We start from the raw sequence: 23,532 nt of genomic DNA on the forward strand, positions 1-23,532 counted from the left end.
AGACTGTGTCCTCTTATTCTGGTGCTGGGCACACATTCCAGTGTCCAATTACTGCTTCTCTTACCTTACATTGTATGTGCTTTATCATGGCCACTTGCTGTGAAAGCTCAGAGAATTCCAGAAGAGGCTTTGTGGCATGGTACCAAAGTGCAAGCCTTGTACTGGGGCTGCTGGATTTCACTCTGGCACCCTCCTTCTGGCTAACACCTCCTGTTTTGCTTTGTGTGCACACAACCCACAGAAAAAGAAGCAAGCTGTAGAAGATGGCAGACAAGATGTTGAAAAGACCCTGCAGGAAGGGAATGATGTCCTTAATGAAGCCAACAGACTTGCAAATGAAATCAGCCTGGCTCTAGAGGTGAGTGGTTTGTCAGAGAACTACCAGGGTTGGAAGGGACCTCAAGGCTCAGCCTGTCCCAACCCCCTGCCATGGGCAGGGACACCTCACACCACAGCAGGTTGCTCACAACCACATCCAGCCTGGCTGCAAACACCTCCAGGCAGTAGGCTTCTGCCATCCTTGTCTGAGAAGCAGTACAATGAAGCAGGGAACAAAGTGGAGAGTTCAAGCAAAATCTGATTTCTTTTCTTAATTTCTCAACCTTGGAATATTTGACCTGGAAGCAATGATTATGTTATTCCAGCTGCTGTAGGTCCTAATCTGCTAGAGAAAAATTCACTTGGAGATGCAAGAGAGTCACTGGAGAACACAGAGCTGGCTCCTGGTTTTTCCTGGGCTCTGCCTGCTTGTAATAATACAATATTCAGCTTGCAGTAGTGACTTCATAGTATCATAGTATCACAGAATCAGTCAGGGTTGGGAGGGACCACAAGGATCATCCAGTTCCAACCCCCCTGCCATGGGCAGGGACACCCCACACTAGATCAGCCTGGCCAGAGCCTCATCCAACCTGGCCTTAAACACCTCCAGGGACAGGGCCCCAACCACCTCCCTGCACAACCCATTCCAGGGCTTCACCACTCTCATGGGGAAGAACTTCCTCCTCCCCTCCAGCCTGAATCTCCCCACCTCTAGCTTCATTCCATTCCCCCTAGTCCTATCACTCCCTGAGATCCTGAGCAGTCCCTCCCCAGCCTTCCTGTAGCCCCCTTCAGATCCTGGAAGGCCACAATGAGGTCACCTCAGAGCCTTCTCCTCTCCAGACTGAACAGCCCCAACTCCCTCAGTCTGTCCTCACAGGAGAGCAGCTCCAGCCCTCTGCTCATCCTCCTGGCCCTGCTCTGGACACCTTCCAGCACCTCCAGATCCCTCTTGCAATAGGGGCTCCAGAACTGGAGGCAGTACTCCAGGTGGGGTCTCCCCAGAGCTGAGACTTCATCTTCAGACTTGCAGATGCAGCAGACCCAGGCACAATCTGGCTGCCACTCTGTGATCTAGATGGAGATTTTCCTGCCCACAAACCGTGTGTGCACATCAGAAGGACACTTCAGGAATCATTTCTTGCCTGTGGCAACGATTTGGAAGCCTAGATAGAGCAGGGAGAGGAGAAGATTGCACTCACACTCTACATAATGGTTTTGAAAGTTCTGCTTTAAGAGTTTTATCAGCAGAGTTTGAGGTCAGCTGGGGAAAAAGGAGGTATAAATCTTGAAATAGAATCACAGGGTTGGAAGGGAGCTCAAGGTTCAGCCAGTCCCAACCCCCCTGCCATGGGCAGGGACACCTCACACCACAGCAGGTTGCTCACAGCCACATCCAGCCTGGCTGCAAACACCTCCAGGCAGGAGGCTTCCACCACCTCCCTGGCCAACCTGTGCCAGGCTCTCACCACCCTCATGGGGAACAACTTCTTCCTCACAGCCAATCTCAATCTCCCCATTTCTAGTTCTGCTCCATCCCCCCCAGTCCTATCCCTCCCTGACACCCTCAGAAGTCCCTCCCCAGCTTTCTTGGAGCCCCCTGCAGATCCTGCAAGGCCACAATTAGGTCTCCTGGGAGCCTTCTCCTCTCCAGCCTGCACAACCCCAACTCCCTCAGTCTGTCCTCACAGCAGAGCAGCTCCAGCCCTCTGCTCCTCCTCGTGGCCCTGCTCTGGACACCTTCCAGCACCTCCAGATCCTTCCTGGCACAGAGGCTCCAGCACTGGCCCCAGAGCTCCAGGACATTATTGGTTCTGGAACTATGTCCATCTTACCTTGAAAATTGTTCAATGAAGGGGAAAACTGGAAAAGAAACAAATGGCAATGGGTTGTTGGAACAGGAATGGTGGATGTTCAGAAAGTATGGTCCTTACTAAAACTGCAAAATTATTGAATCACAGAGTGGTTTGGGCTAGAAGGAACCTTAAAAATCATCAGGTTCCACCCTTTCTACCATGGGCAGGGACACCTCCCACCAGCCCAGGTTGCTCAAGGCTCAACCTGGCCTTGAACACCTCTTGGGAAGGTGCCCAGCCTCCCTGGGCAACCTGTTCCAGTGTCTCAGCATCCTCACTGTCAAGAATTCCTTCCTCATCTCCAGTCTCAGTCTCTCCTCTCCCAGCTCAAAGCCATTGTCCTCACCCTGTCACCCCCAGCCCTTGTCAAAATCTCTCTCCAAGATACCTTGACAAGCAAAAATACATTAGAGACCCTCAAAGGGCCCTGAATCCTCTGCCACTGCTTAGTTGTGACAATTTAATGTCCTTGAAAGCTGAAAGGCCTTTCTGTTGTCATTTGCAGTATGTGGAAGGTGTTGCAGATAAGATCCAGCCCATGTCTGATCAGCTGAAGGATAAAATAGATGACTTGACACAAGAAGTCCGTGACAGGATGCTTCCAGAAAAGGTCCTGCAAGCTGAGACCCATGCAGCCCAGCTGAATGACTCCTCTGCAGTCCTGGATGGGTAAGGCAGCCAGGGGCTGGCCAGGGGAAAGTCAGGAAGCAGAGCTCTGTAAAATTGCTTGGCAGAATAGACTAGACTAGACTAGACTAGAATAGACTAGAATAGAATAGAATAGACCAGATTGGAAGAGACCTTCAAGATCATCACATCCAACCCATCAACCAATCCAACACCACCTAATCAACTAACCCATGGCACCAAGCACCCCAGCAAGTCTCCTCCTGAACACCTCCAGGGATGGGGACTCCACCACCTCCCCAGGCAGCACATCCCAATGGACAATCTCTCTCTCTGTGTAGAACTCCTTCCTGACATCCAGCCTAAACCTCCCCTGGCACAGCTTGAGACTGTGTCCTCTTGTTCTGCTGCTGGCTGCCTGGGAGAAGAGACCAACCCCCTCCTGGCTACAACCTCCCTTCAGGGAGTTGGAGAGAGCAAGAAGGTCTCCCCTGAGCCTCCTCCTCTCCAGGCTGAGCAACCCCAGCTCCCTCAGCCTCTCCTCACAGGGCTGTGTTCCAAGCCCCTCACCAACTTTGTTGCCCTTCTCTGGACACCTTCAAGCAAGTCAACCTCCTTCCTAAACTGAGGAGCCCAGAACTGGACACAGGACTCAAGGTGTGGCCTAACCAGTGCAGTGTACAGGGGCAGAATGACCTCCCTGCTCCTGCTGGCCACACTCTTCCTGATGCAGGCCAGGATGCCCTTGGCCCTCCTGGCTGCCTGGGCACACTGCTGGCTCATGTTCAGCCTACCATCGACCAGCACCCCCAGGTCCCTCTCTGCCTGGCTGCTCTCAGCCACTCTGACCCCAGCCTGTAGCACTGCCTGGGGTTGCTGTGGCCAATGTGCAGCACCTGGCACTTGGATGTGTTCAATCTCCTGCCCTTGGCCACTGCCCATCTGCCCAGCCTGGCAAGGTCCCTCTGCAGAGCCTCTCTGCCCTCCAGCATATCAACTCCTGCCCCCAGCTTGCTGTCATCTGCACATTTACTGATGATGGACTCAATGCCCTCATCCAGATCATCAGTGAAGCTATTGAACAGGATGGGGCCCAGCACGGATCCCTGGGGCACACCACTGGTGCCTGGCCCAGTGCTGGCTGTGGCACCATTCTCCTCTGCCCTGACATCTGTCAGTGAGAGCATAGAAATAACCTGGGTTGGATGTGAGTTTACAGCTCCCCATGTGGTTCATTTGTGTCTGTTCCTCATGCAAACCCTTTCTTACCTCTTGTGACCCCTATAGGCTGCAAGCAGTGCCCTCAGCTGCACTCACAGCACTGTTTCACTTACCATAGTGCTATGTTGATGTGATAAAAACCTTTGCCTTAGAGAGGCCTCTCTGTGTTTGCATCAACATTTACTCAGAACAAGCACTCTAGAATCACAGAATTGTTTTGGTTGGAAGACACCTCCAAGATCATTGAGTCCAACTATCAACCTAACACCACCATGGCCATGAAACCATGGCCCCAGGTGCCATGGCCACAGGTTTGTGGAACACTTTCCAGGGATGGGGACTCCACCACCTCCCTGGGCAGCCTGTGCCAGTCCCTGGCCACTCTTGCAGCAGTGGTGGTGAATGGTGCCACAGCCAGCTGGCAGCCAGGCACCAGTGGTGTGCCCCAGGGAGCAGTGCTGGGCCCCAGCCTGTTCAATATCTTTATTGATGATCTGGAGAAGGGCATTGATGACTGCATCAGCAGATCTGCAGATGACAGCAAGCTGGGGGCAGGAGTTGCTTTGTTAGAGGGCTGAAGGGCTCTGCAGAGGGACCTTGCCAGGCTGGACAGATGGGCAGAGGCCAACAGGATGGCATTCAACAAGTCCAAGTGCCAGGGGCTGCACTTTGGCCACAACAACCCCAGGCAGTGCTACAGGCTGGGGTCAGAGTGGCTGAGAGCAGCCAGGCAGAGAGGGACCTGGGGGTCCTGATTGACAGCTGCCTAAACAGGAGCCAGCAGTGTGCCCAGGCAGCCAAGAAGGCCAAGGGCATCCTGGCCTGCATCAGGAAGAGTGTGGCCAGCAGGAGCAGGGAAGTCCTTGTGCCCTGTGCTCAGCACTGCTTAGGCCACACCTTGAGTCCTGTGTCCAGTTCTGGGCTCCTCAGGTCAAGAAGGACATTGAGAGATTTGAAGGTGTGCAGAGAAGGGCAAGGAGGCTGGGGAGGGGTCTGGAGCACAGCCCTGTGAGGAGAGGCTGAGGGAGCTGGGGTTGCTTAGCCTGGAGAAGAGGAGGCTCAGGGGAGACCTTCTTGCTCTCTCCAACTCCCTGAAGGGAGGTTGTAGCCAGGTGGGGGTTGGTCTCTTCTCCCAGGCACCCAGCAGAACAAGAGGACACAGTCTCAAGCTGTGCCAGGGGAGGTTTAGGCTGGAGGTGAGGTGGCCTGAAAGTAATTGGCCATTGGAATGTGCTGGCCAGGGAGATGGTGGAGTTCTCATCCCTGGAGGTGTTCAAGAGGGGATTGGATGTGGCACCTGGAGCCATGGTTTAGTTGTCAGGAGGTGTTAGGTCCTGAGTTGGACTTGTTGATCTCTGAGGTCTTTCCCAACCTTATTGATTCTATAATTCTGTGAAGAAATCCCCAGCTGCTGTGTAATCTTGCATCAGGATAAAGCCATTGGCTTTGTGCACTGCCATCAACCAGCCATATTTCACTGGCAAGTATCCTCTCAATCTGTCTAAGCAATTCCAAAGTGTCTCTCTTTTCACAACCGGCCCCTTGAATGTCTGTCAGTTAATGCTGAATTTGCTGGGGAATGCCCTTTGGTCTTGCTGAAGGAGAGCCCTTTCTCCCCAATCACCCTCCAAGGCTTCAAGCAGTGTCCTGGATAATGGTGAGGATGTTCTCTTGACAGTTAGAACATGTATCTGATCATGAATTTAACCTCCCCAGCACTGCTATTTTTCTCCTCTATACAAGGATATATTAGGATGGATTTCTCCCCTGTGGCTAATCACCTGCTCAGGAGGAGACATCAGTGCTGCTTGGCAAAATCAGTTCAATTCCTTCCTAAGCAGAAGGGATGTGAAGCCTTTTGCTCAGCAGCAGCTAGCCAGCCAGCCTGGGCTGCACAGCTCCCTACCACAGCCCCACAAACACTGCAGCCTGCAGCTGGGAAGAGAGCTGCTTCTCCAGGAGTGATGCAGAGGGGACTCTCTCCCTCTGTTAACTGCTCCTGGAGCCCAGGGATTGAGCACAAACACTGCAGCCTGTAGCTGAGAAGAGAGCTGCTTCTCCAGGAGTGATGCAGAGGGGACTCTCTCCCTCTGTTACCTGCTCATGGAGCCCAGGGATTGAGCGCAAACACTGCAGCTGAGAAGAGAGCTGCTTCTCCAGGAGTGATGCAGAGGAGACTCTCTCCCTCTGTTAACTGCATGTGGAGCCCAGGGATTGAGCACAAATACTGCAGCCTGCAGCTGAGAAGAGAGCTGCTTCTCCAGGAGTGATGCAGAGGGGACTCTCCCTCTGTTACCTGCTCATGGAGCCCAGGGATTGAGCACAAACACTGCAGCCTGTAGCTGGGAAGAGAGCTGCTTCTCCAGGAGTGATGCAGAGGGGACTCTCTCCCTCTGTTAACTGCTCATGGAGCCCAGGGATTGCACCCTCCATCTCCTTTGTCTCCCCTATTACAATCTGTAGCAATCATTCCATACCCACTGAAGCAAGGGCTGGAGCCCAGCTGGCCCAGTTCCCCAGGGAGCAGATTAATTACCAGGTTAGAGAAGGAATGTCTCTTTTCTTCCTCACACAGAGTCTGAGGAATGAAGTATTTCATTCCTGGAATGAATGAATAGGTGGACTAGGTCCAGCTGGAGTAGTCCCTGCCTCCCTCATAGTGCCATACAACTTGGCAGCTAGAGCACTTCCCAGAGAGGCAAGACTCCAAGTGTGAATCCATTCTTGCCTAGTGCAGGTGAGGATTTTCAGCTCATTTACCCTTTATTCAGGAAAAACATCACAGGCATCAGGCTGTGTACAGAGACAGATGGCTGGAAGTTGAGCAGGCAGGGCACTGTGTGCTGCTGAGCTCTGCTAGCAGGTTTCGTGTGCCTGCATCAGGAGCAGTGTGGCCAGCAGGAGCAGGGAAGTCCTTGTGCCCTGTGCTCAGCACTGCTTAGGCCACCCCTTGAGTCCTGTGTCCAGTTCTGGGCTCCTCAGCTCAAGAAGGACATTGAGAGACTTGAAGGTGTCCAGAGAAGGGCAAGGAGGCTGGGGAGGGGTCTGGAGCACAGCCCTATGAGGAGAGGCTGAGGGAGCTGGGGTTGCTTAGCCTGGAGAAGAGGAGGCTCAGGGGAGACCTTCTTGCTCTCTGCAGCTCCCTGCAGGGAGGTTGTAGCCAGGTGGGGGTTGGTCTCTTCTCCCAGGCACCCAGCAGCAGAACAAGAGGACACAGTCTCAAGCTGTGCCAGAGGAGGTTTAGGCTGGAGGTGAGGAGAAAGTTCTTCCCAGCAAGGGTAATTGGCCACTGGAATGTGCTGCCCAGGGAGGTGGTGGAGACCCCATCCCTGGAAGTGTTCAAGAGGGGATTGGATGTGGCACTTGTAGCCATGCTTTAGATAGTCATGAGGTGTTGGGTGACAGCTTGGACTTGCTGATCTCTGAGGTCTTTTGCAACCTTCTTGATTCTATGCTTCTCTGTTTGCTTTCCCCATCCCAACAGAATCCTTGCTGAAGCCAAGAACCTCTCCTTCAACGCCACCCGTGCCTTCAATGCTTACACTAACATCAAGGATTCCACAGATGAGGCTGAGAGAGTGGCCCAGGAAGCCAAGGCTCGTGCAAATGAAGCTATGGAAGCGGTAAGGAAAAGAAGTCAGCAGGGAAGGAGGCTGAGGTTTGCTGTGGGACTGTGCTCCATGTGTTTCCCATCCCCTCACTTTATTTAGAGGCCCTTGCCACTTGTGCTAAGATCAGGAAGCTGTGCCCCAGTCAGAGCTCTGGGTACCTTCAGACTGCATCCCCATGTCCTCCTCCCATCCCTTGTTTTCCTTTCCCTTTTTCCCTGTTGTTTTGCTTCCCTTGGTTTTCTACCTCTCAGTCTCTGCCTGTGGCTCAGCTTTCAGTCAGCAGTGTAGGTCACCCAACACTCAATGCAGCTGGGTTTTATTTAACAGATGTTTTACTTGTATCTAAAGGATCCATGCCTTCACTGACTCACCATAGAATCATCACAGAATGGTTTGGCTTGGAAGGGACCTCGAAGATCAGCCAGTTCCAAGCCCCTGCCATGGGCAGGGACACCTCCCACCAGCACAGGCTGCTCAAGGCCTCATCCAGCCTGGCCTTGAACACCTCCAGGGAGGAGGCAGCCACAGCCTCCCTGGGCAACTTGTGCCAGTGTCTCACCACCCTCTCAACAATTTCTTCCTCATCTCCACTCTCAATCTCTCCTCTCCCAACTCAAAGCCATTGTTCCTCATTCTGTTACTCCCAGCCTTGTCAAAAGTCCCTCCTCAGCTCTCCAGGAGCCCTTTTCAGGTCCTGCAAGGCTGCTCTAAGGTCTCCCTAGAGCCTTCTCTTCTCCAGGCTGAGCAGCCCTGTGGTGGGTTAACGCCCTGTTCTGAAAACAAAAGAACAAAGCAGGGTGGCCAGCAGGAGCAGGGAAGTCCTTGTGCCCTGTGCTCAGCACTGCTTAGGCCACACCTTGAGTCCTGTGTCCAGTTCTGGGCTCCTCAGCTCAAGAAGGACATTGAGACAGGTGGGGGTTGGTCTCTTCTCCCAGGCACCCAGCACCAGAACAAGAGGACACAGTCTCAAGCTGTGCTGGGAGAAATTTAGGCTGGAGGTGAGGAGAAAGTTCTTCAGGGACAGAGTTGTTAACCATTGGAATGTGCTGCCCAGGGAGGTGGTGGAGTCCCCATCCCTGGAGGTGTTCAAGTGGGGATTGGATGTGGCACTTGGAGCCATGGTTTAGTTAGCCATGAGGTGCTGGGTGACAGGTTGGACTTGATGATCTCTGAGGTCTTTTCCAACCTTAGTGATTCTATGATTCTATATGGTGAGCAGAAAGCTCCCTGGGCATAACCAGAACTACTTTTATATGTCAGCTATCAAAGGACTCAGTGTCTCAGCTGCGGAAGGTGGTCAGAGAGCTGCCAAGGTGCACTTCAGAGTCAGTGACAGGATAATGGGAAGTGCCAAACCCTGTGCTTGATGCAGAGGCACAGAGATGAGCCGAAGCAACCTGTAGTTATAGCACTTGTAAGTGGCTAAAGGCAGCCTGCAGAGAGCTCCTTCAGTCAAATGGATTAGGAGGACAGCCACAGCAATCACATGCTGTCAAGGCCTGTGTTTAGGAGAGGGATGAAGCCATCTAGCCACTGCACCACAACTCTAATATTTCCAGGCTGTTTACAGTGCCAGCTTCCACTCCAGATCACACTGATCACCAGATCTCTGTCTGGATGGGGATAATTCACCTCACACAGCAGCATCCACCAGCTCTCTGTAAATGATTTGTTTCACTGGAACTCCTAATTACACTGCAGAGGTAAACAAGGAGCTGTGGAATTATTCTCCTTACTTCTTCTCCTTTTCCTCATTAGGACTGGCCACAGATAGCTCTCTGTTGCTCCTCTGATGACTGGAATGGAGTGAGGCAGGCAGCTGTTCTGAGGATTGAATAGGAAAAGACACATAGAGAAGCCATGAAACAAAGGAAGCAATTACAGTGGGGCTACAAAAGAAATCTGTCTCAGAGGGTGAGCTGGCTGATTAAGCCATGGAGAGGAAGTGGAGAGATAATTTGAAAGGGACAGAGGTGAAGATGGACAGTGTGACATAAACAGAGGCAAGTGAGGAGCAAGGGAAGAGGCTGTTATTAAGGTGAGGCTTCAAGCATCTGCTGAGGTTTTAAGCATCTCTATTGAATGTATTCATTAGAGGGAGCTTCTGTTTTGTTGTGAGCTGTCTGTGTGCAACAGGGAATCTGGATGATGAAGTAGAAGATAGAGGCAGCTGCTGCCTTTTAAATGTAATTGATACAGAGTAGAGGTTTACCTGCAAATTGCTTGCAGAGCAAGGCAGAGTTTAACCATTAGCTGATAGATGATCATGGGAGGATTTCAGGACAGATGATAAAAGCAGGTTAATTGGAGAGCTGGGCCCATGGCAACCTCATGAGGCTCAACAAGACCAAGGGCAAGGTCCTGCAGCTGGGTAAAGGCAATCCCAGGCACCAATATAGGCTGGGCAGGGACTGGCTGGAGAGCAGCCCTGCAGAAAAGGCCTTGGGGGTGCTGGGGGAGGAGAATCTCAACAGAAGCCAACAGGGAGCACTTGCAGCCCAGAGAGCCAAGCAGAGCCTGGGCTGCAGCAAGAGAAGTGTGGCCAGCAGGGCCAGGGAGGGGATTCTGCCCCTCTGCTCCACTCTGCTGAGACCACAGCTGGAGCTCTGGGGCCAGCTCTGGAGCCTCTGTGCCAGGAAGGATCTGGAGGTGCTGGAAGGTGTCCAGAGCAGGGCCAGGAGGAGGAGCAGAGGGCTGGAGCTGCTCTGCTGTGAGGACAGACTGAGGGAGTTGGGGTTGTGCAGGCTGGAGAGGAGAAGGCTCCCAGGAGACCTAATTGTGGCCTTGCAGGATCTGCAGGGGGCTCCAAGAAAGCTGGGGAGGGACTTTTGAGGGTGTCAGGGAGGGATAGGACTGGGGGGGGATGGAGCAGAACTAGAAATGGGGAGATTGAGATTGGCTGTGAGGAAGAAGTTGTTCCCCAGGAGGGTGGTGAGAGCCTGGCACAGGTTGCCCAGGGAGGTGGTGGAAGCCTCCTGCCTGGAGGTGTTTGCAGCCAGGCTGGATGTGGCTGTGAGCAAGCTGCTGTGGTGTGAGGTGTCCCTGCCCATGGCAGGGGGGTTGGAACTGGCTGCTCCTTGAGGTCCCTTCCAGCCCTGACAGCTCTGTGATGCTATGATTGCATAATAGTGCAGTTCAGGCATCACCTCTCTATCCTCTATCTTGGGTTCGTGGGAAGTCTGTTGAATGTTTGCTCATTAAGTGCAGAGATTAACTGCTCCAGGACATGCTTTAATGGTCGTGGTGGTCATAGCTTGATGGTTGGACTTGATGATCATAGAGATATGATTGTATGAGCAGAAAAATCAGGGTCCCTCTTTTTGCAGGCCCAAAAGAACCAGCTGTTAGCTGAGCTTTGAGATGGGAGCAGGAGTGCCCCTTCCTCAGGGCTGTCCATGGTTCTAAAGTCATAGATAGGTTTTGGTTGTAGTCATAGATAGGTTTTGATTGTAAAGGACCTTTAAGTTCATCAAGTTCAACCATTCTCTAACTCTACCAAGGCTGCTGCTAGGCCATGGCCCTCAGCACCACATCTCTGCCCCTTTCAAACACCTCCAGGGATGGGGATCCAACCACCTCCCTGGGCAGCCTGTGCCAGGCTTTGAGAACCCTTTGAGGCAAGAAGTTTCCAGTGAAGCTAATGTTGCTACAAGCAAGGTGTACAAGATGCTTAAATTCCATCCTGATTGCAGGAAGCCTGAAGAAGGACTAGGGTAAACAAAAAAAGGATTAAAAATATGACAGAACAAATCCTCCCAAGCTTTTAGTGATGGATCTGCTCTCCTCTCTGGCAGCAAAATAAATCCATCACAGATGAGAAATCTCAAGCTTTCAAGTAGCTTCAACATCCCATTCCTTAGCCAGGGCAGTAGCTGACTGGAGAGGGGAGCCATGTTAGCAGATCCTCCTGCAGATCCTACAGATCACAATCACAGTTTTAGAGAATCACAGCGTGGCTGGGCTGGAAGGGATCTCCAGAGATCATCAAGTCCAGCCCCATTTCCAAAGCAGGGTCACCCAGAGCAGGCTGCACAGGAGCACATCCAGGTGGGTTTGAGGACACTCCACAACCTCTCTGGGCAGCCTGCTCAGTGCTACAGCACCTCCACAGCAAAGAAGTTTCTCTCCAGGTTCAAGCAAAACCTCTTGGGTTCCAGTTTGAGCCCATTTCCTCTTGACCTATCAGTGGGCAGAGTCCAAGGGCAGGAGATTGAACACATCCAAGTGCCAGGGGCTGCACATTGGCCACAGCAACCCCAGGCAGTGCTACAGGCTGGGGTCAGAGTGGCTGAGAGCAGCCAGGCAGAGAGGGACCTGGGGGTGCTGGTTGATGGTAGGCTGAACATGAGCCTGCAGTGTGCCCAGGCAGCCAAGAGGGCCAATGGCATCCTGGCCTGCATCAGGAAGAGTGTGGCCAGCAGGAGCAGGGAGGTCATTGTGCCCCTGTACACTGCACTGGTTAGGCCACACCTTGAGTCCTGTGTCCAGTTCTGGGCTCCTCAGTTTAGGAAGGAGGTTGACTTGCTGGAAGGTGTCCAGAGAAGGGCAAGGAGGCTGGGGAGGGGTCTGGAGCACAGCCCTGTGAGGAGAGGCTGAGGGAGCTGGGGTTGCTTAGCCTGGAGAAGAGGAGGCTCAGGGGCGACCTTCTTGCTCTCTCCAGCTCCCTGAAGGGAGGTTGTAGCCAGGAGGGGGTTGGTCTCTTCTCCCAGGCAGTCAGCAGCAGAACAAGAGGACACAGTCTCAAGCTGTGCCAGGGGAGGTTTAGGCTGGAGGTTAGGAAGAAGTTCTACACAGAGAGAGTGACTGCCCATTGGAATGTGCTGCCTGGGGAGGTGGTGGAGTCCCCATCCTTGGAGGTGTTCATGAGGAGACTTGATGGGGTGCTTGGTGCCATGGGTTAGTTGTTTAGGTGGTGCTGGATGATGGGTTGGACTGGATGATCTCGAAGGTCTCTTCCAACCTGGTTTAATTTATTCTATTCTATTCTATTCTATTCTATTCTATTCTATTCTATTCTATTCTATTCCATTCCATTCCATTCCATTCCATTCCATTCCATTCCATTCCATTCCATTCCATTCCATTCTATGATTTGTTTAAAGCAAAGCAAAGGGCAAGTCCAACTCATGGCTTTTACACTGCCATTTAAAGCCATCCAAGATCTAGCAGTATGTGAAATATCACCTCTGGGTTTGCTCATTATACAAATAATGAAGACCAATAATAACTGTGGCATTTAATTGACACCCAGTTAATGTTTTAGTACATGCATCTGCCCAGGAAGATGAAAAGTAACTGCTTCTTAATTGCATCCCAGTTAGCAGGGCATGACCCATGACTAATATCAAATGTTCTCTGGCTGTCAGGAGTGTTCTGAAAAGAGATGGCCTCATTATGATGTGTGACCTGAGTTTGGTCTTACAAACTGTACAAGAAGTGGTTCAGAACCTCAAGCATTTCCTACCAGCTTGACATACAAATCTGCTTTAGAAAAGCCCTTCCATCTATTGAGCAGTCAGAGTCTCACAGCATCACAGAATCACTAAGGTTGGAAGAGACCTCAAAGATCAGCAAGTCCAAGCTGTCACCACAGACCTCATGACTAAACCATGGCACCAAGTGCCACATCCAATCCCCTCTGCAACACCTCCAGGGATGGGGACTCCACCACCTCCCTGGGCAGCACATCCCAATGGCTAACAACTCTCTCTGGGAAGAACTTTCTCCTCACCTCCAGCCTAAACCTCCCCTGGCACAGCTTGAGACTGTGTCCTCTTGTTCTGCTGCTGGGCGCCTGAGAGAAGAGACCAACTCCCTCCTGGCTACAGCCTCCCTGCAGGGAGTTGGAGAGAGCAAGAAGATCTCCCCTGAGCCTCCTCTTCTCCAGGCTAAGCAACCCCAGCTCCCTCAGCCTCTCCTCACAGGGCTGTGCTCCAGACCCCTCCCCAGCCTCCTTGCCCTTCTCTGGACACCTTCAAGTCTCTCAATGTCCTTCTTGACCTGAGGAGCCCAGAACTGGACACAGGACTCAAGGTGTGGCCTAAGCAGTGCTGAGCACAGGGCACAAGGACTTCCCTGCTCCTGCTGGCCACACTCTTCCTGATGCAGGCCAGGATGCCCTTGGCCTTCTTGGCCCCCTGGGCACACTGCAGGCTCATGTTTAGGCAGCTGTCAACCAGCACCGCCAGGTCCCTCTCTGCCTGGCTGCTCTCAGCCACTCTGACCCCAGCCTGTAGCACTGCCTGGGGTTGTTGTGGCCAAAGTGCAGCCCCTGGCACTTGGACTTGTTGAATGCCATCCTGTTGGCCTCTGCCCACCTGTCCAGCCTGGCAAGGTCCCTCTGCAGAGCCCTTCTGTCCTCTAACTGACCAACATCTGCTCCCAGCTTGCTGTCATCTGCAAATTTACTGATGATGAACTCAATCCCCTCCTCCAGATCATCAATGAAGATGTTAAAGAGGATGGGGCCCAGCACTGCTCCCTGAGGGTCACCAGTCTCTGCACTCAGAGTGGGGGTGGATGCTTTTCAAATGAAAGCCCCTGTGGTGTGATGGAGGATGCTTTTTTAGTTAAAAAACTATCTGAGATTAAGATTTGTGGCTGACACCAAGCTGTGTGGTGCAACTGACATGCTGGAGGGAAGGGATGGCGTCCAGAAGGGCTTGGACAGGCTGGAGAGCTGGGCCCAAGCCAGACTCATGAAGCTCAACAAGGCCAAGTGCAACATTCTGCCCCTGGGTCAGGGCAATCCCAAGCAGCAATGCAGGCTGGCTGAGGAGTGGCTAGAAGGCTAGTAGCCTAGAAGAGAAGGGACAAAAGAGATTTGAAGGTGTCAGCTCCCCAGGAGCCAGCACTGGTCCCTGGCAGCCCAGCAGGCAATTATGTGCTGAGCTGCATCCAGAGCAGGGAGAGCAGCAGCACAGGGAGGAGATTCTGCCCCTCTGCACTGCTCTGCTCTGCTCAGACCACACCTGCAGCACTGCCTCCAGCTCTGGGGCCTCCAGCACAAGAGAACCTGGAGCTGTTGGAAGGGGTCCATAGGAGGCCACCAAGATGATCAGAGGGCTGCAGAACCTCCCCTGTGGGTTCAGGCTGTAGGAGTTGGGTTTATTCGGCCTAGAGAAGAGAAGGCTCTGGGGGAACTTAGAGCAGCATTCCAGTGCCTGAAGGGCTCCAGGAGAGCTGGGGGAGGGACTTTTGCCAAGGGCTGGGAGTGACAGGATGAGGGACAATGGCTTTGAGCTGGGAGAGGGAGGATTGAGACTGGAGATTATGAAGAAACTCTTTCCAGTGAGGGTGGTGAGACACTGGCACAGGTTGCCCCGGGAGGCTGTGGCTGCCTCCTGCCTGGGGGTGTTCAAGGGCAGGTTGGATGAGGCCCTGAGCAAGCTGGGCTGGTGGGAGGTGTCCCTGCCCATGGCAGGGGATTTGGAAATCTCTAAGCTCCCTTCCACAGCAAACCATTCTGTGATTCTGTGGTAGATCTCTCACCTGTGACCTTCCTGTGTGTATGACACTGCTTGTTTGTCTGCAGACATCTGGGCCTCAAGGATCACTCAAGGACGGCGCCAAGAGCTCTCTTCAGAAAAGCCTCAGGGTCCTTAATGAAGCCAAGATGTTAGACAATGATGTCAAAGGTATGTGCAGAGCATGGCATTCAGGGCCATTAAACACTACAGAAACAACTTGAGCCTCCTGTGCTTCCAGCATGGAGAAGCCATAGCAGCAGGAAGTCTAATTCATCACCTGGCTTGAAACTGAGCAACGTACCCAGGGAAATGATTCTCCTGGATTGGGTCCAAGCATGACATAGAGATGCTCCTCCCCTCTGTGCTCCTCTTGGACAGGAAGGCTGAGGGGGATGGAACCTTGATCTTTACTTGCTAACTGCAGTAAGGGCAAGAGCCAGGGGGGAGGAGAGGGGAATGGGAGCGGTGGTTGTGATTTACTCCCTGCTGTGGCAGAAAATGAGCAGAATCCCCAAGCCAGCATTAAGTTTTCATTCTTGTCCTGCAGAAGGAGGGTTTGCACTGGCAGGCAGGGACACCACATCTCCTCAGGGTGCTTATGGGCCTGGGCCAGGACAGGAAATGCTGAGGAGGCAGAGAATGAAGCTGTTTGCCTAACAGAGACCAATTGGAGGGAACTGCCAAGAGTTTTCTTAAAACAAGGAGAGCTAAAACCATGTTCCCAGAGGGAAAAAAACACTGTTTTTGCACAAAGAGAGAGAGAAATAATGCATCCAAGTGTGGCTCACAGTATCACAGTATCACTAAGGTTGGAAGAGACCTCAAAGATCATCAAGTCCAACCTGTCACCACAGACCTCATGACTAAACCATGGCACCAAGTGCCACATCCAATCCCCTCTTGAACACCTCCAGGGATGGGGACTCCACCACCTCCCTGGGCAGCACATTCCAATGGCTAACAACTCTCTCTGGGAAGAACTTTCTCCTCACCTCCAGCCTAAACCTTCCCTGGCACAGCTTGAGACTGTGTCCTCTTGTTCTGCTGCTGGGTGCCTGGGAGAAGAGACCAACCCCCACCTGGCTACAACCTCCCTGCAGGGAGTTGCAGAGAGCAAGAAGGTCTCCCCTGAGCCTCCTCTTCTGCAGGCTAAGCAACCCCAGCTCCCTCAGCCTCTCAGTTCTTCATAGAAAGAGTTATTGGCCATTGGAATGTGCTGCCCAGGGAGGTGGTGGAGTCACCATCCCTGGAGGTGTTTAGGAAGAGGCTGGATGGGGTGCTTGGTGCCATGGTTTAGTTGATTAGATGGTGCTGGGTGATAGGTTGGACTTGATGATCTTAAAGGTCTCTTCCAACCTGGTTAATTCTATTCTATTCTATTCTATTCTATTCTATTCTATTCTATTCTATTCTATTCTATTCTATTCTATTCTCCCCTGAGCCTCCTCTTCTCCAGGCTAAGCAACCCTTATTCTACTAAACCATGGCTCCAAGTGCCACATCCAATCCCCTCTTGAACACCTCCAGGGATGGAGACTCCACTACCTCCCTGGGCAGCACTTTCCAATGGTCCTGGGCATTGAACTTGCCAGGGGCTGAGGTGGTTTGCAGAGAGTCTTGAAGACATGAAGATTAATTGGAGATTGAGTGGAGGAGACATGAGGAGAAAGATGGAGACTATCTAAATTTGTGGGCTGAAAAAAAGAAGAGACAATTCAATTGGTTCCCCTTCAGTTATGTCAAGATTTCTCCAAGGATGGGACTCAGATATCTCAAAGTCACTGAGACAGATCACACAGGAGGAAAATTGTCCCTGTGATTAAAAACCAGAAGGACTGAATTGGTTACTGAGGAGATTAGGGAGATCTGACCTTTGAAAATCTTTCATAACAGCTAAGACAAACATCAGTGAGGAATGGCTGTTGGTGAGCAGGAGAATAATGATCTGTGGACAAACATCTCTTCTAAGCCTATGATTCAATCATCTTCTGATCAGTGCAACCTAAAGCAGTTTATTTCTTGCACCTTTACCCAGACAGATTGCTGTGTAAGTCCTCTAAGAAAATACTTAGTGCAGCACTAATGGAGCATCTGTGTTGAAGGTGTGCAGAGAGGGGTCTGGAGCAGAGCCCTGTGAGGAGAGGCTGAGGGAGCTGGGGTTGCTTAGCCTGGAGAAGAGGAGGCTCAGGGGAGACCTTCTTGTTCTCTGCAACTCCCTGCAGGGAGGTTGTAGCCAGGTGGGGGTTGGTCTCTTCTGCCAGGCACCCAGCAGCAGAACAAGAGGACACAGTCTCAGTATCACGGTATCACAGTATAACTTAGGTTGGAAAGGACCTCGAGGATCATTGAGTCCAGCCTATCAACACAGACCCCATGACTAAACCATGGCACCAAGTGCCACATCCAATCTCCTCTTGAACACCTCCAGGGATGGGGACTCCACCACCTCCCTGGGCAGCACATCCCAATGACGAATGACTCGCTCGGTGAAGAATTTCCTCCTCACCTCGAGTCTAAACCTCCCCTGGCACAGCTTGAGACTGTGTCCCCTTGTTCTAGTGCTGGTTGCCTGGGAGAAGAGACCAACCCCCTCCTGGCTACAACCTCCCTTCAGGGAGTTGTAGAGGGCAATGAGGTCACCCTGAGCTCCAGGCTGAACAACCCCAGCTCCCTCAGCCTCTCCTCACAGGGCTGTGCTCAAGGTCTCTCCCCAGCCTCCTTGCCCTTCTCTGGACACCTTCAAGTATTTCGATGTCCTTCCTAAACTGAGGAGCCCAGAACTGGACACAGGACTCACGGTGCAGCCTAACCAAAACAGAGTACAGGGCACAATGACCTCCCTGCTCCTGCTGGCCACACTATTCCTAATGCAGGCCAGGATGCCATTGGCCCTCCTGGCCACCTGGGCACACTGCTGGCTCATATTCAGGTGGCTGTCAATCAACACCCCCAGGTCCCTTTCTGCCTGGCTGCTCTCAGCCACTCTGACCCCAGCCTGTAGCTCTGCCTGGGGTTGTTGTGGCCAAAGTGCAGCACTCAGCACTTGGCCTTGTTGAATGCCATCCTGTTGGCCTCTGCCCATCTGTCCAGTCGGTCGAGGTCCCTCTGCAGAGCCCTTCAGCCCTCTAACTGACCAACATCTGCTCCCAGCTTGGTGTCATCTGCAAACTTGCTGATGACTGACTCGACCCCCTCATCCAGATCATCAATGAAGATGTTGAAGAGGACAGGGCCCAGCACTGATCCCTGGGGGACGCCACTAGTGACTGGCCGTCAGCTGGATGTGGCACCATTCACTATCACTCTCTGGGCCCGGCCCTCCAGCCAAGTTCCAAACCCAGCACAGTGTGTAGTAGTCTCAAGCTGTGCCAGGGGAAGTTTAGGCTGGAGGTGAGGAGAAAGTTCTTCCCAGCAAGAGAGATTGGCCACTGGAATGTGCTCCTCAGGGAGGTGGTGGAATCACAGTCCCTGGAGGTGTTCAAAAAGGGATTGGATGTGGCACTTGGAGCCATGGTTTAGTTGTCAGGAGGTGTTAGGTGTTAGGTACTAGGTTGGACTTGGTGATCTCTGAGGTCTTTTCCTACCTGGCTGATTCTATGATTATTTTCCTTTCTACATCCAGTGGTGATTTATTTCACATTCTGCCACTTTCTGCTCAAGATCCATGGGAAGTTTTCTAGGCACAGCCTAAAACTACCACAGCCACTCAACTGCTGTGCATGCCAGCAGCACAGGCCGGGCTGTGATGGAGCTGGGGCTGTTTCCCTGCTGCATTAGAACAGTCCTCTGACTTGTGGCCAATTAACCCAGCAGTTAAATGGCTGTTAATCACAGGAAATTTTTATATTGCCCCCAAAAGCTGCTGAAACAATCCTTACAAAGCAAAGCTTCTGACAGGAGCCACTGACGTGGAGATTTAGTCACTTCTTTCTCTACAGGGACAGGAGGCAGAAAGAACAACCTGGGTGGGGGAAACAGAATCATAGAATAGAAACATAGAATCAGCCAGGTTGGAAAAGACCTCAGAGATCATCAAGCCCAACCTATCACCTAATACCTAACACCTCCTGGCAACTAAACCATGGCTCCAAGTGCCACATCCAAGCCTTTCTTGAACACCTCCATGGATGAGGACTCCAACACCTCCCTGGGCAGTGGCCAATTCCTCTTGCTAGGAAGAACTTTCTCCTCCCCTCCAGCCTAAACCTCCCCTGGCACAGCTTGAGACTGTGTCCTCTTGTTCTGCTGCTGATTGCCTGGCAGAAGAGACCAACCCCCACCTGGCTACAACCTCCCTTCAGGAAGCTGTAGAGAGCAATAAGGTCTCCCCTGAGCCTCCTCTTCTCCAGGCTGAACACCTCCAGCTCCCTCAGCCTCTCCTCACAGGGCTGTGCTCCTGTGTGGAGTGCTTGGGGTTTGAAATGTTGGCTCCCAATGAAGGAATGCTGCTGCCTGCCAGCTTCATTCTCTCTGTGACTTGAGGGATTTTCTGTTTGCCAGCAGCATTTTTCTCCTCCTTCTGATGTTGAGCTTACTGGTTTAAAAATATCCTTGCCCCAGTGCAGATTGGAGGCTAGATACAAACTTTGCCAAAGCTGATGAATGAAGAGTGAAAATAAGTTGTCCAAACTCCTCTCCAGCTGGAGACTGCTGTCAGGTCGCTGCTGAAATTCAGCTCTTGGCATTTCTTTTGCTGAAGAGCTGACAACCTGTCTTGTCTGACAGCACATGAATAGTTTTAGCTCCACATTTTCCAGCTGATAAGCAGAGTTAAATCCCTTCTTTACCTCCTCTCCTCAGCTTTGTAATTTTGCTGGCCTGGCATATTGCATTAACCAGTTTATAGTGTGGCCAGCAGGAGCAGGGAAGTCCTTGTGCCCTGTGCTCAGCACTGCTTAGGCCACACCTTGAGTCCTGTGTCCAGTTCTGGGCTCCTCAGGTCAAGAAGGACATTGAGAGACTTGAAGGTGTGCAGGGAAGGGCAAGGAGGCTGGGGAGGGGTCTGGAGCACAGCCCTGTGAGGAGAGGCTGAGGGAGCTGGGGTTGCTTAGCCTGGAGAAGAGGAGGCTCAGGGGAGACCTTCTTGCTCTCTCCAACTCCCTGCAGGGAGGTTGTAGCCAGGTGGGGGTTGGTCTCTTCTGCCAGGCACCCAGCAGCAGAACAAGAGGACACAGTCTCAAGCTGTGCCAGGGGAGGTTTAGGCTGGAGGTGAGGAAGAAGTTCTTCTCAGAAAGAGGAGCTGGCCACTGGAATGTGCTGCCCAGGGAGGTGGTGGAGTCCCCATCCCTGGAGGTGTTCAAGGGGGGATTGGATGTGGCACTTGGAGCCATGGTTTAGTAGTCAGGAGGTGTTAGGTATTAGGTGATAGGTTGGACTTGCTGATCTCTGAGGTCTTTTCTAACTTTATTGATTCTATGATTCTATGAGATACACTAAGGATTTTTTGGAGGTCATACACATTTTGTTTTGGTTTTCCCTTTACAAATGGTTTCCTGCACATTTGGTTTTACAGAGCCTTACATTTTTAGAATAGGGGCAAAGTGAGCCACAGCCTCTGGGTTTTTATCTCCTATTCTGTTCATTGTCTCACAAAAGAATAAGGGGGAGCTAAAGAAAGCTGGGGAGGGAGGTGGGCTTGTTCAGCCTGGAAAGGAGAAGACTCCAGGGGGACCTCAGAGCTGCCTTCGAGTATCTGAAGGGATCCTGCAGGAAGGCTGCAGAGGGACTTTGCATGAGGGTGTGTAAAGACAGGACAAGGGGGAATGGTTTGAAACTGAGGGAGAGCAGGGTTAGACCGAAGCTTAGGGAGAAGTTCTTTGGTATGTGGGTGGTGAGACACTGGCACAGGCTGCCCAGGGAGGCTGTGGCTGCCTTCTCCCTGGAGGTGTTGAAGGCCAGGCTGGATGAGGCCTTGGGCAACCAGGTCTGGTTGAGGGACATCCATGCCCATCATAGAGAGGTTGGAGGAGGTGATCTCTGAAGTCCCTTCCAACCTGAGCCATTCTATGCTGATCAGGGAACCCTACAACCAGTTGTACTGGACTTCTTAATTTATGCAACAATGTCCCTTCATGATAAATGGTTTGCTCATTAGGGTTTGGAGGGCATGCTGCATGAGGAGCAGCTGAGGGAACTGGGGGTGCTCAGCCTGGAGAGGAGGAGGCTGAGGGAGACCTCGTTGCTCTCTACAGCTCCCTGAAAGGAGGCTGGAATGAGGTGGGGGTTGGGCTATTCTCCCTAGTCTCAGGTGACAGAAGAAGAGCAAAAAGCCTGAAATTGTGCCAGGGGAGGGTTAGGTTGGAGAAGAGGAAAAATGTGTTTGCTGCAAGAGTGCTCAGGGATGGGCACAGTCTGCCCAGGGAGGTGGTGGAGTCCCCATCCCTGGGGGTGTTCAAGAAGCTGTGGATGTGGAGCTTCAGGATATACATCAGTGCTCATGGGAGCTGAGTTATGGTTGGACTTGATGATCTTGAAGGTCTTTTCCAAGCTCAATGATGCTGTGATTCTATCATAATGCTTTTAAAATGAGGTGCCAAGGCAGGCTGCTGGACACAAAGACTGAACGCTGCTCTGCTCTGTGCTCTTCCAACAGCCAACGGAGACAACCTGGCCCGCATGCAGAGCAAGCTGAGAGATGTGGATGACAACAATTCCATCCTCCTGGGAGTTCTGAATGAAACCTTGGGAAAGCTCTCAGCCATTCCTAATGGTAAGATGGAAACATGCCACAACTGCTGCCTCAGCCCTGCTCTTTCTGTTTCACTTTCCTTCATTTAAACTTTGCCTCTGACTGTGCTCTGTCTCCTTTGACCATTGCCCAGGGTATAAGAAGGTGAAGATGAAGATGTAAGAGAGAGACAACTCAACTGAGAGGAGCTGCATAGGGGTTAAGGTTTGAGGCTAATGCTTTAGCCTAGAGTCTTAGTCATGAACAAGAATAGGCACTTGCTGGACATCTCTGAGTAAAAGGTCTCTGGGGTCGGAGTGGCTGAGAGCAGCCAGGCAGAAAGGGACCTGGGGGTGCTGGTGGACAGCAGCTGAACATGAGCCAGCAGTGTGCCCAGGTGGCCAAGAAGGCCAAGGGCATCCTGGCCTGCATCAGGAAGAGTGTGGCCAGCAGGAGCAGGGAAGTCCTTGTGCCCTGTGCTCAGCACTGCTTAGGCCACACCTTGAGTTCTGTGTCCAGTTCTGGGCTCCTCAGTTTCAGAAGGACATTGAGAGCCTTGAAGGTGTGCAGAGAAGGGCAAGGAGGCTGGGGAGGGGTCTGGAGCACAGCCCTGTGAGGAGAGGCTGAGGGAGCTGGGGTTGCTTAGCCTGGAGAAGAGGAGGCTCAGGGGAGACCTTCTTGCTCTCTCCAACTCCCTGCAGGGAGGTTGAAGCCAGGTGGGGGTTGGTCTCTTCTTCCAGGCACCCAGCAGCAGAACAAGAGGACACAGTCTCAAGCTGTGCCAGGGGAGGTTTAGGCTGATGTTAGGAAGAAATTCTCCCCAGCAAGAGAGATTGGCCACTGGAATGTGCTGCCCAGGGAGGTGGTGGAGTCCCCATCCCTGGAGGTGTTCAAGAGGGGATTGGCTGTGGCACTAGGAGCCATGGTTTAGTTGTCAGGAGGTATTAGGTGTTAGGTACTAGGTTGGACTTGATGATCTCTGAGGTCTTTTCCAACCTGCTTGATTCTATGATTCTAACAGATCATTGGATCCAGAAGATTAAGAACTGATTTGTCTACCTCATTCCATTGGCTTGCTGCCTAGGATATAGTTTGCTGCTCAAACTCTCCTCTTCTATACTTCTCCCTCTGTGGCTTTGGATGCTTTGCTCCTTTATCCCTCTCCTGACCTTTTGCAGGCTCAATATTGTGTCTGTGAGGTAACAGGAAGGGGAATAAAGGGAGAAGGTTGCCAACAGTTCCTCTGGGCTGTCCAGGGTAGGGTGATTCTGTCCAAGGGGATCCCTGTGTTTGTGTTTCTCTGAACTGTAGATAGATGTGAGCCTAGTTTGTACACAGTCATTGCATTTTATTCTTCTAGATTGTAGTTTACCTTCTGTAAATATAACTTCCATTTTACTTCTGAGTTCTCAGGTTGGGGATCTTTGGAGGGGGAAGGAAGTTTACTCTGGGAGTAATTTCCTACCAGTTGGGGTGGGGGAGGAATTTCAGCTCACCACCATGGGATCAGTTGGTCTGGTGGCAAGGTAAAAGGTGCCCCAGTGCTGCTCTTTGCAGGAGGGCTCAGGAGGAAAATGATGGTATCAGGAGTGATGGTGCAATCTGAGGCAGTCTTTTCTTCCCATGTGAAAAGCCTTCCTGTGAGACCAGTGTTTCATGAACCACTGTAATTCAGCCAGCAGCACTGAAGCCAAGAGGAATAAAGACTTTACTGATCTGACAGAAGAAGCTGGCAGAGGTTTGCTCTTGAAATCTCATTG

At 52.1% G+C, this 23,532-nt stretch overlaps 1 protein-coding gene across 1 annotated transcript in view; it reads left to right on the plus strand.

The window, feature by feature from the left end:
* The window catches only part of LAMA2 (laminin subunit alpha 2), a 252,291-nt gene that overhangs the window by 150,239 nt on the left and 78,520 nt on the right, over positions 1-23,532 (plus strand). The window contains 5 exon segments of the mRNA XM_068167889.1: positions 242-358; positions 2,683-2,846; positions 7,510-7,648; positions 15,171-15,273; positions 21,698-21,814. Of these exon segments, the coding sequence (XP_068023990.1) occupies positions 242-358; positions 2,683-2,846; positions 7,510-7,648; positions 15,171-15,273; positions 21,698-21,814 (640 nt within the window).

Source organism: Melanerpes formicivorus, unplaced genomic scaffold, assembly GCF_026170545.1.
Source record: "Melanerpes formicivorus ecotype bairdi unplaced genomic scaffold, bMelFor1.0.p_v2 SCAF_124, whole genome shotgun sequence".
In the NCBI taxonomy this organism is placed as follows: domain Eukaryota; kingdom Metazoa; phylum Chordata; class Aves; order Piciformes; family Picidae; genus Melanerpes; species Melanerpes formicivorus.